Genomic DNA, 17,763 nt, shown 5'->3' with positions numbered 1-17,763 from the left:
TGTCCCTCCCCACCAAACTCAGGCATCCATCCAGGCTTACTGTAGATTATGGATGATAAGTTGGAAACTGCAGCCAAAACACCATTTGGTTCCTAATGAGAGGAGAAAGAATCTATTAAAAATGCACCCTGAAAGTGATCCCTTATCCATCTCAAAATCTGGCAGTTGGAAGGGCCTTCAGCAGCAATCTTGTCCAGTTCGTACATACAGGAAAGAAATTCTCACCATTAATATACCCCACAAGTGGTCATCTTTTCTCTACTTTATGACCTTGAAGGAGGGGGAGCCCATCCCCTCTCAAGGCAGCCCATTTTACTTTTGGCCTGCTCTAATTGTTTTTCCTGACCTATGCAAGCCTAAATCTGCCTCTGAAACTTTCATTCACTTCCCGATGGGGCCAAAGGGAACAAATCTAATCCTCTAGTACCTCCCCCACTAAACGTGACCATTAAGAAAGAATCTAAGACATAAGACAGGTGTTAAATAGTTTATTCAATGAGATTGGAAAACTTCCCTTCAGACCTCAGGAAAGGTTTACTGGGGACCCTGCCCCCATCAAAAGATGAGCCCTCCACCCTCATCCCCACTCTCAAGTCGATTATCCCCCGATTGCTATGACGCTGCCACTTGAGTGAGGGGATCCTCCAGGTACTGAACCAGGGCCTGGGCCTGTAAGAAGGTTAGTTCAATTTAGCCATGAAAAGAATACCTGATGGAGTCAAGGACTGGGACATCCAGACTCCCAGTTCCACTCCCTCCCTCCCCATCAGCATCAGCTTTTAAACCTCATACACTTTTTCCCAGGAAATAAGACTGAGATGTCTGAGCTCCTCATTTCTACCTATTCTAGAGAAAGCTTGGGAATAGGGAAGAGGACTCCGAACTAGCAAGATGAGGGCATGAAGAACATGAGACATTTTTTAAAAAAGGAGATGGGATAAGGGATCACCTTGGCCTTCAGCATTCCAAAGCCCACAGTCTCTTTGGCGTACATACACAGCAACAGGTTTGCCACCCGAGTGATTGCTACCCGGCCCTCCTGCAGGGGTAGAAAATGTGATATATGACTGCTAATTGGCCCCAGCTGTCCCCACCATTATGGTTCCTAGAATCCATTTTTTGGAATAATGTAATATTTGTGTGATTTTAGGTAAACTCCTTGGCCCCCAATTTTCTTAGGGAGTTGGAATAAAAAACCTCTGAGGAGTCTTCCAGCTCTAAATTTGGGATTCTATGATCTTTTTTAGGCTTACATACTATCATATAGCCTCATGTATTGTTCTCAGTTTAATGTAATTCTCAGAGAAACTATAAGCTGTCAGGGCAAAGACTCAGGCACATGAAATGGTTTCTTTGTATGAGGTAAAAAATTAAAGTACCAGGTTCAGATCCTTGCTTTCAGGTCTACTTGAGACTGTACCCTAAAATTGTTGTTGGGGTCCCACCCCCATGATGCACTTGGGAGTTTCTGTCTCCTCCTCCCTCCAATCATCCAGCATCTGCTCCAAGTCTATCCACTGATTAAAGTAATCAGAGTACAATGGAAACAACACTGAATTTGAAGTCGGAGGACCAAAGATCCAGAAGATTGCAAACTCTTGGAGAATAGGGATTGTTTTGTCCTTGTTACCCCTAGTTCTTAACACAGGGTCTGAGGCTTAGTGATTGTCAAATTGAATTGAATTTCAAAGTGCAAGCTGCCTTGAAGGTCAATGAGTCCAAACTTCCCATTTTACAGATAAGGAAACCGAGGCCCTGAGAGGTTGTGACTTGCCTGAGAATAACAGACATTTAAATAATATAGACAGTACTTAAACCCAGGTTCTCTAAATCTAAATCCAGCACTCATTCCATTATTAACATAGTCTAATCTGCACTTTTGCTATGTTTGTGACCTGGGCATATCACTTAGCTCTCAGTTTTTTCATCCATAAAACAGAAGGGGATTGGATAATAGGCTCTCTGTGTTCCCTTCCAGCCCTAAATCATTGACCCCAAAGAGTCATCCACTAAGGGAATCTAGTTTAAATCCCTCCACTCCAGGAGCTCCACTCCCCTTCATACCATGCAGTCCATAAGGATGAATTTGAGATTGTCTTCGTTAAAGGCTTGGTTCCCATTCCGGTCGTAGGCAGCCCAGATGTTACTGGCGATGGCAGCAGTGACCCTAGCATCGGTGTCCCCATAACCAGAGTAGGCCAGCAGGGAGCCCTCATTATTCAGCAACCTGGGGAGGGGGGATATAGTTAAAATGACTGGCTGGAGTCCTATGAATGTGTTCCGGGGTGAGAAGCCTGAGTTCCCTCTCCTAGATTTCGCTTTCCCCAGGGGTTGGGGCCCCAAGCTAAAAGCTATCAGCCTCCCCCCGCGACACACACACACTTTCTGAAAACCACTGCCCTCTTCTTCCCCCTTCCTTCCCTTCCCCCCTGCCCAAATCTTTCTTCTTCCCTCAGTCCCGCCACCCATTCCTCATCCAGGTTTCATTTCCCTAATAGCTCAAATTCCAGGAAAGCAAAGCTTGTTTCATTTTTGTCCATGAACCCCCCAAACCCCTGCACGGGGGCTGCCATCCAGTAGGGACGCCTTAACAAATGCTGGCTGACGGACCGATGGATTGATTGATAGCGTGCCCCTTTTCCTACACCTCCGTGTTCCTGGGGTCTCTTCCTCCCTTCCTGGGGTATGCAGAGCTCCCACTCCCGGGCCGGACTACAGGCTTGTTCCAATCCCAGCTAGGATGCACTGCATCCTGCCCCTTCTCCCCAGGGCACCCCCTACCCCCAACACTTACAGTGTGCTCTGGACGCCTCCGGTGTTGGCTTGACTTAGCACCTGGGTCAGGGCCTTGGGGCGAAGCATGACGACCGCTCCGAGTCCCCGCAACCCGGTCTACGTCCTGGATCCCTAGGGTCTTCCCCTGGCTCGCACTAGGTCGGACGCTTCCCGTAGCCCCGGCCGGTTCCCCCGGGGCTCACTGGGAATTGTAGTCTCCACCGGTAATGATCATTGCAGGCCTCCGTGGTAGGGCACCCTGGAAATTGTAGTTCTTTCTCAGCCCGAGAGGCATCTTGGGGGCCGTAGTCCAACATGCGAGGAGTAAAGACTCACCGAGGACATTTAAGCCGTCCCGGGAGCCTGGAGTAGTGTGGTCCGCACGTAATGAGTCATTTATTTAATTTTTGTGTGTGTGCGCAAATCTTTGCGCTTTGCAAGGTACTTTCATATAAATCAACAAGCATTTATTAAGCATGTAGCAGGCACTGTGCTAAACCTAAATTGCCCTTAATAATCATGTGGGGTAGGAAGGTTAAGTATTATTAATCTCCATTTTATATAAATGGGGATAAAAAGTCGTGACTTGCCCAAGGTCACACAGCTAGCTCCTACTTGAGCTGTTGTTTCCCTGTCTAGTGCTCTTTTCACTCCAGCATACTACTTTTGTTTTTATTTAAGAGAGGAGGTTAGAAGAAGAGGGAATTTAGCATAAAGCATCAGATGTTAGATTCCAATCAACCAGCAAACATTTATTAAGCTAAAAATACCCAGGTTCAAGTTCTGCCCCTGCCACACAATGACTGGGTAAATCTGAGCAAGTCATTTAACCTCCTTTCTGCAGACAACTAAGGGGATAAATTGCAGAGAAGGTGCTGGCCTGCACTGGTAAAAGGAATGTCCCCACCCAGGAGTTCCCTGCACCAAAGAAATCACAGCCTTATTCCTATCAAGCACAAAATCTTCTAGGTTCTAGTGACTGGGAGACACTTTACACAGGATTACAAAAGATCGAGGCTATTTGATTCTGAAGGGGAAGGAAGACTCCTAACTAGGGGAGGAGAAATGACCCTCAGAGGAAAGCTAAATGTCATCAGAAGGAGAGAAGTTTATAAGGTCAAGAAACAGAAGAGGAGTAGCTGTGGCACTGACCATTTTCTTATTTCTCAGGGCTGAAACCTTTCTTGTGTGTTGTCTCCCCATTAGAACCCGGTCTCCTGTAGATCAGGGACTGTCTTACTTCTCTTCTTCCCCAGGACATAACAGTACGTCAGTCAATAAATATTCAGCACCTACTGGGTGCCAGATACAGGGTTGTGCATAGATTAAATGCTTAATAATTTTTTTCATCCACCCATTTACACAGTAAACATCTGAGGCTGAATTCGAACCCAGGTCTTCTTGATTCCTTTTTGTCCTGTGAGACAAGAGACCTTTCCAATCCAGTGACCATCAGGACCCTTTAAAGTCAATGACCGTCCCGTCCAGTGAACTTTCTCCCTCCTAGACACATTGTCCCCGGTGCTGCCGTGACTCCCCCAGTCCGCTGGGGGCGCTGTAACCGCCGAGAGCTAGAGAAGGAAGAGAAGCGGAGACTCGCGGGGCGGGGCGGGCGCGGCTGCGGCGGCGGCGGAGGCGGCGGCGGCGGCAGGGGGGGGGGAGGGACGGAGGGCGGGCAGGAGAAGGCTGGGGTGGGGGGGGAGGGCTGGGGACGCCGTGGCCGGGCCGGGCCGGGCGGGGAGGAGGAGCCGGGGCCGGGCTGGCGGGCGGGCGGACGGCGGCGGCGGCATGGCGGAGCCGAACGGGGCCGGAGCCGGGGCCGGGGCCGGGACCGGGACCGGGACAGGGGCCGCGTCCGGAACCGGTGCCGAGCCGGGGCCAGGGCCCCCGATCCGGGTCACCGTCAAGACCCCCAAGGACAAGGAGGAGATCGTGATCTGCGATCGCGCCTCGGTGAAGGAGGTATGGACGCCGCTGGCCGTTCGGCGGGCCGCGGAGGCGGGAGGAGCGGCGCGCTGGGGGCCGGGCCGGGCCGGGCGCGGGCGTGCAGGGAGGGACGGAGGGGGCGGGGAGGGACGGCCGGGGGGAGGGGAGAGGAAGGAGGGGGCCTCTGGCACATGGTGGGGAGGGGAGGGAAAGGGGAGGCTCGTCCATCCCTGGAAGCAGACGGGAGGTGGGGGGCGAAGAGAGGTTGCAGGAGTGGGGTCAGGGGGCTGTCTGACCCACGAGGGTCCGGGCAGGCTAGAAAGTGAGGAGGCGGCGTACCCCCAGTCCCAGTCCTGGAGCTCGGAAGGGCCAGAAGCTGGCCCTAAGGGATGAGAGGAGAAAGCCCCCCATGCCCCAAATGCCCCATTCAGGGAAATGCCCTTTTCCTTTAAGACCCTGCTTGCCCCCACAGAGTGCTGGTTGTAGGCTGCCTTGGTCCTGATCCCCTCCTTTACTGCCTTAGCCTAGAATGAGTTTAAAGATAACGGCACCCCCAAGTTTAAAGGTGGAGAGTAAGAGAAAACTGAAGGGGGAGATCCAAGTGAGGAAAGAAAGGTTAGATAGTAGCAAGGAGTTGATTTTTTTTTGGGAGAGGGTGATACTGTGTTATGGACAAAAGAGTCAGAGAAACTGACTTGGTTAGAATTTAAACTCCTCAGTTTACTTTGGATAAGCCGGTCCACCCCCTCAGTTAGCTCATCTCTTGGGGTTGGCCTAAGTGGTCTGTAAGGTCCCTCTCAGCTCCAAATCCTGTGATCAAGGGAGGACTAGAGCCCCTGTGGTCTTCATCTCAGTAGAGTATGCAGCAGGACACAGAGGTGCTAGATTGGAGGAAAGATTTCTGATGACTGGAAATTGGAGCAAGGATTCTGAAGAAGAGTCTGAGCTGTTGGACAGTCTTTCTGTGAGGCAGGCCACACTGACCCTGGACCTTTGACCTGATATCACAGTTCAAAGAGGAGATCTCCCGGAGGTTTAAAGCCCAGCAAGACCAGCTTGTCCTGATCTTCGCTGGCAAGATTCTCAAAGATGGAGACACGTTAAATCAACATGGGATCAAGGATGGGCTCACTGTCCATTTGGTGATCAAGACCCCGCAGAAGTAAGTTTGGGATAACCAATAGGAGCTGCCCTTTGAATGGTCCTTGAAAGGCTACTGCTTTCTTACTCATCCTAACCCAATGGAAATCGTTTAGAGGTCTGAGAAGGAGATGCTATAGTCTTGATTGCGAGTTTGGGCTTTTTAAGTGTATAAAATTTAACTTAACATCCTCCTAGTATAATGTTACTTCCCTAGAAAAAATGGAGGCTAGTGTCTTACCCTTTTAAAAATCCTTGCTGAGAAGTTCAGTCCTTTATTAGTTTTCCATTTTCTTAAAGAAATAATTCTTTTGGAAAAAATTTTATTGATGACTTTTCTTTGAATGCCATGTGACTTTTCAGTCATTCTGTCTTCCTCTATTCTACAAAATAGTACTCTTCTCTTGTAGGAAAGAAAAACTGTAGTAAAGCAAAACAAACCATCATATTGACTGTTTCAGCCAGGTACCTCATTCTGCATTTGTAGTCCTTCATTGTTCTGTCAAGCAGAGGAAAGTGGTTTTGGCCATTTTCAGTTTTCTGACGTTGAGATTGGTCACTGCCTGGATCAAGTAACAATGGCTAGCATTTATACAGCACTTTAAGTTTTATAAGCCATTTTACCTCATTTGATCTTCAGCACTGGGAGTGCTCTTGCCCACTGTAGTCCCTAGCAGCCTAATGTTCTGATGGCTTTCATTGTTTTCCTTTACTTTAGTATGATCTTTCAGTAAATGATCATAATCAATTTCTAGTTCTGCTCATTTTACTCTGCATCAGTTCATTCAAGTCTTTCCAAGTTTCCCTGAACTCTTCTTATTTGTCATTTCTTATGGCACAATAAGATTCCATGGCATTCATGGTACAATTGAAAAGAGCCTTGGGTTTAGAGTCAGAACATTGGCTCAAACCCTGCCCAACACTTGCAACCTCTTTGACCTTGGACAAATCTCTTAACCTCACCAGGCCTTAGTTTCCTTGTCTGTAAAATGAAAGATGGACTCCTAGCTTCTTTATTTCCAGTTTCTTGCTATCTCAGAAAGTATTGTTATAAATATTTTTGTGTATGTGGACCCTTTCCCTTTGTCCTTGACATCCTTAGGATATGTCAATAAATCAGTCGCTAAGTCAATAAACGTTTACTAAGCACCTACTATATGCCTGGCCCTGTGTTAAAAGGGAAAGTCCCTGCCCTCTAGGAGCTTCCAATCTAATGTGGGAAGATTATATACAAAAGGCAGGTAAAGGGGGGAGGGGTAGTACCTGACTTGGGGGCATGGTGGAGAAGTCAGAAAAGTTCCAGAGGAGTGAGATCAGGTGAGAAATGAGATGTTCTGAGCCCAGCTCCCTGCTTAAATAGAGTTTTGAAAGTTCATGGCACCACCTTTCAATCAGAAGGGCAGAGGGTAGTAAAGAAGTGAAGTCCTAGGGCTGAAAAGACCTTTCAGGATGGTGAGATTTTCCCAATAATGAGCTTCTTTGACCCTGGTGGAGAAGTCACAGATGTCCCAGAGTAGTACTCAGGTGCGAAATAAGGAGGCCCAATACTGGTATTACTGGGGGTGAGTGTGTGGGCGTGTAGTTCAGCCCGGTTCCAAATTGTTTTCTAGAACACTTAGATCGGTTCATAGCTCTACCAACAGTATGAATGTGCTCATCTTCCCTCATATCAGCTAACATTTACCCTTTACCATGTAGTCATCTTTACCTGTGTGCTGGGTGTAGGGTAAAACCTGAGTTCTTTTCATTTTCATTTCTCTTATTATTAGTGATTTGAAACATACTTTCATGCGGTTGTCAATAGTTTGCAGTTTTCATTTGAAAACTGCCTGTCCATGGCTTTTAACCATTTTATATATTGAGAAATTTCTCTAATTCTTGTGTGTGTGTCTCTATATGTATATATGTACATGTATAAACATGCACATGTATGTACATATGCACACATATATGTATGTGTATACGCAGGCATATATGTGGATATGTATATATATTCCTATAGTGCACATATATGTATATTATTTCAATACGTATGTACACATACCTTGGGTGGTCAATGCTGTTATCCCCGTTTTATAGATGAAGAAACAGATTGAGAGAGGTTGAATGACTTCCCAAGGCCCCACAGCTGGTAAAAGTCGGAGGCAGGTTCTGAGCCCAGGTCTTTGGCTCCAGGTCCAGGAATCTTATCTTCCCCCTAGCTGACTATATATATGAGTTCTCTCTATCTCTTGGTAGACTTCTCGTTTCTAGTTCTGTGGCCTCTTTTGGCCGTTTTTTGGCTGAGACCCTGAGACTTGAGAGGAATCAGTAGGGTGTTAAAAAGAACATATTTTTTAAAGCTAAATTCTAGCATGGAGAACCACAAGCTGTTGGGAAAGTCAGCATCATCTTCCATAGCAGTCTAGGGACAGTGATCTGAATGGGCAAAGAGCAGCAACCTTTGAGCTGAAAGCTCTGAGTTCCATCATTGTAACTCCTCTTTACTAACTGTGGCTGTGGGCAACGACATCATTGACCTCTCTGAGTTTCATCTGTACAGTGGGAATGCTATATGTACTATTTCCCCCAGGAGGTTGTGAGGGAGGAATGAGAACTCACCATGTAGTGTAGTGGATGGAAAGCTGGCCTGAAGGCCAGGAAGACCTGGGCTCAAGTCTTACCTTAGACATGTATTGACTGTGTGACCCTGGGCAAGTCTCCTCTCACTGCTCTAGGTAGTTCTCTAAGACTCTTAAGTTACAGAGGAGTTGTCAGCTTATATTGGTGGACACTTGCTGGTTGTGTTACCTTGGGTAAGTCACTTAACTTCTCTGTCTGCCTTAGTTCCCTCATCTGTAAAAGGGGGATAGTAAGAGCACCTACCACTCAGGGTTATTGTGAGGATCAAGTGATGTGATATTTGTGAAGCACTTAGCATAATAACCTGCACATAGTAGGTTATATAAATAATTGTTTTCTAACTTGGTAGAGGGAGATTCTTCACCTTGAGAGTATCAGTGAAATCACAGCTCTGTTGCCTTTTCTTAGCCCTACTATGTGCTAAGGACTAGGGACAGAAACACAAAAGCAAGACAGTCTGCCCACAAGGGGCTATGTGATTCTGGTCAAGAAACATTTCTAATGGGGAGGGAGCACCTTTTCCCCTTCATCTTTTTCTGTCTCTCTTCTACCCCCTGGGACTCAGAGTGACTGAGTGATTTGCCTGTGGGCATATAACAGATTGGTAGGGCGCCACTTCTGGTGCCCAGGTCTTCTGAATGCCCAACTAGTCCTCCTAAGTTAGCACTGCTTTGCCATCTGAGCCTCCTTGTAAATTTGGGGTGGAATGGGGGGTGATTTATGATCAAGAGGATCACTTCTAGCTCTTAATAATCTATGCTTCCATAATTCTTTGATTCCTGGGTTCCCAGTTTAGGATTTTCCCTCCTATGTCCTTAGGGCTCAAGATCCTGCCGCTGCTGCCTCCACCGCTACTGCTGCTGCTGCTACCACCGCTGCTACTGCTGCTTCCTCTGCCCCAGATGCTGCTTCTGCTCCAGCCTGCACAACAACTTCACCTGCTGCCCCTGCTCAGCCATCCACGTCAAGCAGCACTGCCCCTGATGCTGCTAGTGGAAACCGGAGGAACAGTGGAGGTGGTCCAACCCCAGGGGCTGGGGATGGGCCTTCTAGTGGGCCTGCATCCATACTCTGTAAGCCACTTGGGGAGAGAGTGCTCATATGCTTGTGTTGCACTTTGGGTCTGGGGATGTAGGGTTAGAAATCCAGAGGCAGAAATGTGTCCCCTTCCCTTAAAGAACTCCCAGTGTAGTTGTGTACTGAGGGAAATGTGATATGCCCTTAGGTTGGGGGCACAAGTTCTATCATGGTTATGAATGCTGGGAAGGTGGGGAAGCGATTTATGGGGTAAGGTTGGGGTCAGTTTGGAAGGCTTCTTAGAAGAGGGAAATGTTAAACATGATTAGAAAGGGAAGACTGGGTGGCAGGGAAGAGGGAGAATGAAATTTAGGTGCTCCAGATGGAGCCAGGCTGAGGGTCCCTAAGAAATCAGTTAGTGAGCATTTCTTAAGTGTTTTCTGTCTGCTAGGCACTGTGTTAAACACTAGGACTATAAGAAAGGCCAAAACAGTCTCTGCCCTGAAGGAGGAACCTGAGATAGACTCAGGATAAAGAGAGAGAGTCCTGGGGGCTGTGGCTGCCATATTGGCAAGAAAGAAACTCCCGTGATTTGGGAAAGGAGCAGGATAAGGAAAGAGACAGCTCTTAAGGAAAGTGATTCAAGGCTAAGCTAAGGAGCAGTATGATGAAGCCCTCCATGAATGCTGGGATGGGCCCCTGTTGAAAGAAATGGGAAGGAGTAATTCTGAGTGAAGAGCCATAACCAAACCTAGAAGAAATTAGTGTTGTCATTGTAGGAACAGAGGGGTGGGATCCATGGCAGCATGTCTATGCTATGTTCATGATTCAGCTCTCCTTCTTGTAGCTGGCTTTGGGGGCATCCTAGGACTGGGCAACCTAGGCCTTGGCTCGGCTAATTTCATGGAGCTACAACAGCAGATGCAGAGACAGCTGATGTCCAACCCTGAGATGCTGTCCCAGATCATGGAGAACCCTCTTGTCCAAGACATGATGTCCAACCCTGACCTGATGCGCCACATGATCATGGCCAACCCACAGATGCAGCAGCTCATGGAGCGGAATCCAGAGATCAGCCATATGCTCAATAACCCAGAGTTAATGAGGCAGGTATGTATGTGTTTTCAGGAAGCAGGTGGGCATCCATTCAACCCCTTTGTCCTTAACCTTTCTATCACTATCCCTTCCTTAACATATTGTCTCCCTTCCAATGTTGGTCCCTCAATGGGTATAAAAAGAGGAGTGCTTTTTATCCTAGGAGAGCTTCAGGTCTAATAGGGAAAACATGCACCCCCAGGGCACACAATCACCAACACAAAGATAGAAATTGTCAATCCAGCTGAACAGACTTTTAGATATTATCATGGTGGGAAGTGGGTCAAGGTGGGAAAGTCTGGGAGGACTTCTGATCCAATTCAGTACAACCCAACAAGCATTTATTAAATGCTTACTATGTGTAAGGCACTGGAACTATGGAGACAAGATGAAAAACAGTCTGACTTCAAGGAAGTTTCATTCTACTGGGGTGGGGATGAGAGGGAGGGAAGGAGGGTGGGGGACTCTTACTCAGAAGAGGGAATGTGGAGCACAAGAGGAATGGAGACTGGATGTGGAGGGGTAGAAAGTGTCTATTCACTGACTGCAGATGGTTTAATACCCCTTTTCCTGATTAATGCTGAGATATTTGGCTTTGGTGGGAGTAGAGATCCAGAAGCTGGAAGATGCATGATGGGAATGGGTGGGATAAAGTTGAGATCAGTTTGGGAAGGCTACCTGGAGGGGGAAGCCATCTGGCTCCAAAGGAGCCCCTCTCGCTGATCCTCCTAGCCAGAAGTACAAGGAAGGGGTCATATAAAACCAGTTTGACTTTTCTTACTTGGATTTTCTTGGCAGTTCATTTTGACCTCAGACCAGGCTCCTTCCAAAAGCTTGGCTCTCTTCTGCTCAGTCTCATCATGTCTCGGTCTCCCCTTTACCTCTAAATATGTTGACATAGCCAGCCCTAAAGGATCTGTTCTTCTTACTTCGACTTCCTCTTACTTCCTAATCTGCTAGTGTTCCTCCCCATGAAAGTCAGGATAGGATGGGGAGCTGGATTTAGAGTAGATCTGCCCTGTCCTCAGCCCCCTCAGGTCCCGGGTCTTATTCTATCTTTTCTATTTATTTTCTGTTTACTCTATCTATTCTATCTTCTGCTAGACCATGGAACTGGCTCGAAACCCTGCCATGATGCAAGAGATGATGCGTAACCAGGACCGGGCCCTGAGCAACCTGGAGAGCATCCCTGGGGGATACAATGCCTTGCGCCGCATGTACACAGACATCCAGGAGCCCATGTTCAGTGCTGCTCGGGAACAGGTGGGAGCCAGTGACCAGTGTGAGGGACTCCATGACCTCAGTATCTTGGGGGAGGGGCTAGTTAAAGACCAAAGACCTTTCATACATGAAACTGAGATGGTTGAGGTGATCGTCTCTTTTTATCCCTCATACCCCAAAACTCCATCAGCCAGGAGATGATCCCAGTAAGGGTACGTGAGGGTATGGTATGTACCAGGTTGAAAGTTACACAGTTGATGAGAAGATGTGTTAGTGTCTCATGTCCTGAGTGGCCCTTGTGGGTGAGGTACTATGCCAGGTGCCAGAGACAGAATTTAGAGGTTGTGGATTCAGACCCAGTGGTGGGAGCTCAGCAAGAGAAACAAGATGCCAGTCATAGAAACAGATGATTCTGGATTATCTGTAGGCCCTTATTAGCTAGTCTGTACAATTAACTCAGTAGATTTCCATCTTGCTTCTTTCTCCGTGGGGAGGGGGAAGCTTTAGGGAGAGGTTTGTTTTCACTCCTTAATATGAAACTTTTCTCTCCTCCCAGTTTGGCAACAATCCCTTCTCCTCATTGTCGGGGAATTCTGACAGCTCCTCCTCCCAACCTCTCCGGACTGAGAACCGGGAGCCCCTCCCTAACCCTTGGAGCCCCTCAGCCCCCACCTCCCAGGCCCCAGGGCCTGCTGGGGAGGGCACCGGAGGTTCAGGGACCAGCCAGGTGCACCCAACAGTCTCCAACCCCTTTGGGATCAACGCAGCTAGCCTGGGGTCAGGTATGTTGTGGGGGGTGGGAGAAGTTTAGAGGGGTCAACACAGCATTCCCCTGCTCAGGAATAGAACTTTGTTCACCCGTTCAAAGGATATTCACATCTGAGGTTGAATTATTAGCCTTGTGACATGAAATCCCTGCAGGGTGTAGAGACAGGAGTCAGTTAAAAAGCAGCTGCTTCCTGTCCCATCCTGGCTTCTCTCAAGCTAATCCAACCATCTGATCCAGCAAGTATTTAGCACCTAATATGTAGGAAACCAAAACAGAAAACTTTCCCCACCTTCAAGGATCTGACATTCTACTGGGGGAATCTAATCCAGTGGGTTTGCTTCCCTTGGCTATATTAAAGAGGTTGGGAATCTCCTGGAATTATTCCAAGAGAAGGGAAACACTGAACACCTGACATGACCCATCCTCTCCCATATCAGTCATCCCCTAAGCATTTATTAAGTGCCTATTATGTACCACATAGTATGCTAAACACCAGAATGGTGGTGGCCCTGGCTCTGCCCTCAAGGAGCCTATGTTCAGTCAGTTACTGTAGCTTTATGCAGCTGGGCAGGAAGATACATTCAATTTACATTTGGCCCTCCTCCTTTTTTTCTGCTCCCAGGGAGTAGACCAGACTCAGATCCCTTGGGAAATGATCTAGCTCCGAAGGGGGATAGGGAAGGAAAACCCTCCAAGTGAATGTTCTCTCATTGGTCTTTTTGAGCTATGCACATAGAGATGTGATGAGAAATGTATGAAGTATGACTTCTGATTCACATCTGAATTCTTTCTCCTTCTATGGTTTCTCCCCATTCTAGGGATGTTTAATAGCCCTGAGATGCAAGGTCTTCTCCAGCAAATTTCAGAGAATCCCCAATTAATGCAAAACATGATCTCTGCCCCATACATGCGAAGTATGATGCAGACACTTGCCCAGAACCCGGACTTTGCTGCTCAGGTATTGAACTGGGTGGGAGAATGGGGTGAGCTTTGTTGGAGGAAGAACTCATGCCTGAGCTGAAAGGGACTCATCATCCAAGTTTCCTCCAAGACCTTGGTTCCCGATTCCCTCCTTGGTGCTTGTGTAGCACTCAGATTTCTGGGTTCCTTGTCTCTGCAGATGATGGTGAATGTCCCATTGTTTGCGGGAAACCCCCAGCTACAGGAGCAGCTCAGGCTCCAGCTCCCTGTCTTTTTACAGCAGGTAAGATCTGAGACTTGAAGGAAGAGTTGGTGTTTGAATTCCTAAAGGGAAAGACTTAGATTACTAGGGGGAGAAATTCCAGTTCTATGGGCAGAGGACTTAGAGGAAACAAGCATATGGATGTGTGTATGTGGGGGAAGAGTGAGTTGTCTCCTAGGACATTACATTGACTTAGGAAACCACAAATTAATGTTCTCTGTTGTGTTGTATTTTTATTTATTTTGTTAAACATTTCCCAATTACATTTTAATGTCATTAAACTCCTGGGGAGTTTTGAGGCAAGAAATTTGACGCCTGTCCCAGGGTTAAGGCTTCTTCCTTCTTCCTCTCTTCCCTCCCCCTCCCTTCCCTTTTCTCTCTGGTGGGGGTGGGGGGGTGCCCAAGCGCCTCTGTTTTTTTTCCCCCACCACTAGATGCAGAACCCAGACTCGCTGTCCATTCTCACCAATCCCCGGGCCATGCAGGCCCTGCTCCAGATTCAACAGGGGCTACAGACGCTGCAGACGGAGGCCCCAGGGCTGGTGCCCAGGTGAGGCAGCTGTGCAGCCTTGAGAGCCCATCTCCTCCCCTCCTGCCTCATGCACTCCATTATGCAGATGAGGAAACTGAGGACCAGAGTAACTTGCCCAAATTCACTTGGAAGATGAATGATAGATTCAGGAGCAGAGCCCAGGTTTGGGGACTCCCAGGCCAGGCCTCTTTCTACTCTGTTGTGCCACAATGGCTGCTAGTTACGTCGTACTTTAAAGTTTATAAGGCGCTGAACGTATTTATCCCATTTGGAGGTAGGTACTGTTGTTATTCCCATTTTGCAGACCAGAAAACTGAGGCTCAGAGACATTAAGAGACTCACCAGAGGTCCCATAGTCAGTTTCTGCAGCAGTACTTGAACCCATGTCTTCCTGGCTCCAAATCTTACACTCTGTCCCATTCCGCTTGACTTCTGTGTGTCTGTCTCCATCAAACTCTTGCGTTTTCTTTGTTTCTCTTTTCTATTTCTCTGTCTTACTTTCATTCTAGCTCCATCCATGTGTCTTTGGTGTCTTTCTATCTCTCAGCTTTCCATGGACTGATTCCCATCTCTTCCTGCCCACAGCCTTGGCAACTTTGGGGCACCCCGGATCCCACCTCCCCCTACAGGAGGTAGCAGTGGTCCAGAGCCCCCCATCACTTCCCAATCCACGCCAGCTAGTGCCTCTTCAGGAGGGGGCACCACCAGCCCCCAGCAGCAGCTGATGCAACAAATGATTCAACTTTTGGCTGGAGGAGGAAATTCCCAGGTGTGTATTTGCTAGGCTGGGTTTCATGTGTCTGTATCAGAGGAAGTGCATAAAGGTATAAAGGTAGTCATGGGATGTTGGCTCTGGAGCTGTAGACTTCATTTCTCCCTATCCCAAAGAAGAGGGCTTTGTAAGGCCAAGGTTGGACTGGGTGTTCATTCTCTGAGGTCCTTTCCAACTCTGAATCCATGAATCCACACGATTCTTTGAGATCCCAACAGAGGCTCCATTTAATTTTTTAATTCAGAAAACTAAGGCAAGATTAGGAGAGCAGTATTCCTTGTTGTTGGGCAAACTGTCTTCCTTTCAGGGGAAGTTGAGTCCCATCCAGCCACTTTCTTTGGCCAACAGTCCCCAAGAACATATACTTGCAGGATGAATCCTACCATCAGGGTATCTTCCCTCCAGGTGCAGACACCAGAAATTCGATTTCAACAACAGCTGGAGCAACTCAATGCCATGGGCTTCATCAACCGAGAGGCTAACCTGCAGGCCCTGATTGCTACGGGTGGGGATATTAATGCAGCCATTGAGAGACTGCTGGGCTCTCAGCCCTCTTAATCCCTGAGTCCATCCCCTGCACCCCACCCCACTCATCCACATATGCACACCTACACACTGAGCTCCCCCATATCATTTGGTTCCTTTGACATCTCCCCAACCTCTCCAAATCCATAACCTCACCTCCTATGACTCTTCACTCCCTGTCTCTCTGGTCTTCAAGCCTCTTCAGACAGTAAGGGGAGAGGCATTTGGGGCATGGCAACCTAACCCCATAGCTCTGTCTTGAGTCTCTTGGTTCTAACTGTACATCTCTCCAACATTCTGCCCCTGCCTGACCTTTGACAAGAGACATTTAAGCAATTTTGACTTTTTGGGAGGTTTCCTAACTCCATCTCTGACTGCCCCCCATATTCTCCATAACTTATTATTAATGGAATTGAGTCATGGGATGATATGATTGATTGGCTTAATCTATCAGGGGATATTGATCTGCCCCCCTTAGTTGATTATGGAATCTTTTTGTGTCTAATTCTGGCTGTACCCCAGTTTTCTTATCAGAGCCTTCCCACGACACTTCCCACCAGTGCCATCTCCAACCTTATATTCCCCTTCCTAACGAAGGGTTGGGGCGGATGGAGCAGGCAGTTAGTTTGTTTAAGACACCCCCCACCCCCTTTCCATTCCCCCAGTATATACTCCTATTCTGAACACCATTTATGTGCACAGCTCTTTTGTGGGCTCTTCTGTGAAAGAGGAAAGGAGAAATTGTTTCTCTTTTGGGGAGGGAGATAGATCACTCTTTCAGGATATAGGAACAAGGTGGGATGATCCTACTAGATAGGGACCTTGACATTAGTGCTGCAGAGATGGAGTGGGACGCAATGAAGCTTCCTGGAGGAGAGAGTGGAGGTCCCAGTTGTTGGAGTGGGTCAAAATGGGAAAAGAGTCAGCAACCCTAGGGGCAAGTTGTGGTTTGCTAGACTGGGATAGAGAGTGAATTTAGGAGAAGGGCCTTATAAATCCTAATTAGGGATTGGAATTAGAAGGGAGAGAGGGCAGTTCTCAATCCTCACAATGGTCCCTGTTGACTACATAACCCCCAAGCACAGAATGTTGATAACTTTCCCTTTCCCCTTTCCCCCTCCCCTGTCCCCAACACAGACATAAACACATTCTCCATGTGCTCAAGACCACCAGGGGCTTGTCCAGGTCTGAAGTGACCAGTGCCTTTGGCCCTCCCCTGGGAACTAGGGTTTGTCCCAGAAGGGGCTGAGATGATTTTCTCTGCCCCTCAGGGGTGTTGCAGGAGGGAGGGTCCTATGTTCTAGTTTCAGAACCATCGCCCCCAAAAAGAAGTGGGGGTTTGCCAGTCTGGGGGTGGGATGGGAGTAGCTGGTATGCAGAAGTCTTGATGCCGAATAAGGATGAGCATGCCCCTTTGAAAAGGGGCAGGGATATCACCCAACCATCCCCTCCCCCTCCAGACACACACGCACATACATACACATGTACATAATCACCCCAACCTCTGAATACTGGTAAGTGCTTTAAGATCATAGGATAGAAGAGGGGTGGGGGCCCTCAGCCTCTGCATCCTGAGCCTATGCCTTTCTTACCTCTGTGTTCATTCCCCTCTCCAAGTTCTTCCTTTTGTCCTCTATGCCAGAAAACCCTATTTGAAGGAGGAAGTGGTGACAAAAGTCATTTTTTTGAGCTGGGGTTGGAGACCAAGATAGTAGAGAACAGACGCCTCATCCCTACCCGTTCCCCCAATCCCATGTAAATAAATGGCGTGATCTTTGTCGTGATGTTGTATTGGTGGTGTTTTCTGGGAAATAAAACTGGCAGGCACCAACTGTGGTTTGAGGCTCTCAAGGGGAAGTCAGGAAAGCTGGGTTTTGTCCCTTCAGGAGGCAGAGGAAGAAGAGGCTTATGTAGCAGTAATACTGTAAGTGAATGTGAGACAATAGTAAGGACTCCAATTGTCACAGTATCTTAGGAGAAATTTGAAATTGAGATGTTATACTTGCAGAAGTACAGAAGTACTTTTCCTTATAGCTCTGGCCAGGGTAAGGAGCAGATGAAGGGAAGTCTGGGAGAAACAACTAAGTCACTGTATCCATTCTCTTATCCTTTTCTTGCCTCAGCCAGAAAGTCTGCTTGTGCTGCATATCACAGCCAGCAGCCTTTGGGGACCTAATGTAGTGATT

At 47.9% G+C, this 17,763-nt stretch overlaps 2 protein-coding genes across 2 annotated transcripts; one reads left to right on the top strand and one right to left on the bottom strand.

The window, feature by feature from the left end:
• Nucleotides 1-472: 472 nt before the first annotated feature.
• On the bottom strand, nucleotides 473-4,395 carry LAMTOR2 (late endosomal/lysosomal adaptor, MAPK and MTOR activator 2). The gene is made up of 5 exons (XM_072637849.1): nucleotides 3,928-4,395; nucleotides 2,795-3,034; nucleotides 2,065-2,227; nucleotides 950-1,039; nucleotides 473-669 (listed from the first exon to the last, which is right to left on the bottom strand). The coding sequence occupies exons 2-5, from the start codon at nucleotides 2,860-2,862 to the stop codon at nucleotides 613-615; spliced, it is 378 nt and encodes a 125-aa protein (XP_072493950.1). The 5' UTR covers nucleotides 2,863-3,034; nucleotides 3,928-4,395; the 3' UTR covers nucleotides 473-612.
• A 150-nt stretch (nucleotides 4,396-4,545) lies between these two features.
• UBQLN4 (ubiquilin 4) lies at nucleotides 4,546-17,361 on the top strand. The gene is made up of 11 exons (XM_072637846.1): nucleotides 4,546-4,737; nucleotides 5,712-5,863; nucleotides 9,283-9,536; nucleotides 10,328-10,590; nucleotides 11,680-11,838; nucleotides 12,353-12,578; nucleotides 13,384-13,523; nucleotides 13,686-13,769; nucleotides 14,183-14,298; nucleotides 14,866-15,049; nucleotides 15,458-17,361. Exons 1-11 carry the CDS (start codon nucleotides 4,564-4,566, stop codon nucleotides 15,608-15,610), a joined length of 1,905 nt encoding a protein of 634 aa, XP_072493947.1. The 5' UTR covers nucleotides 4,546-4,563; the 3' UTR covers nucleotides 15,611-17,361.
• Nucleotides 17,362-17,763: the final 402 nt, after the last annotated feature.

The sequence above is a fragment of the Notamacropus eugenii genome, chromosome 2 (assembly GCF_028372415.1).
Source record: "Notamacropus eugenii isolate mMacEug1 chromosome 2, mMacEug1.pri_v2, whole genome shotgun sequence".
NCBI lineage: Eukaryota > Metazoa > Chordata > Mammalia > Diprotodontia > Macropodidae > Notamacropus > Notamacropus eugenii.
This window is presented reverse-complemented; position numbering and strand designations above follow the sequence as displayed.

What these genes read in the sequence shown, in the direction of transcription:
- UBQLN4 (XM_072637846.1), top strand. Translation starts at nt 4,564, where the DNA reads ATGGCGGAGCCGAACGGGGCCGGAGCCGGGGCCGGGGCCGGGACCGGG. An exon ending in GTGATCAAGACCCCGCAGAA is followed by an intron (nt 5,864 to 9,282) that starts GTAAGTTTGGGA and finishes CTATGTCCTTAG; the next exon opens with GGCTCAAGATCCTGCCGCTG. An exon ending in TCCCTGTCTTTTTACAGCAG is followed by an intron (nt 13,770 to 14,182) that starts GTAAGATCTGAG and finishes CCCCACCACTAG; the next exon opens with ATGCAGAACCCAGACTCGCT.
- LAMTOR2 (XM_072637849.1), bottom strand. Translation starts at nt 2,862, where the DNA reads ATGCTTCGCCCCAAGGCCCTGACCCAGGTGCTAAGTCAAGCCAACACC. An exon ending in GGAGGCGTCCAGAGCACACT is followed by an intron (nt 2,228 to 2,794) that starts GTAAGTGTTGGG and finishes CCCCCTCCCCAG; the next exon opens with GTTGCTGAATAATGAGGGCT. An exon ending in TTGGAATGCTGAAGGCCAAG is followed by an intron (nt 670 to 949) that starts GTGATCCCTTAT and finishes ACCTTCTTACAG; the next exon opens with GCCCAGGCCCTGGTTCAGTA.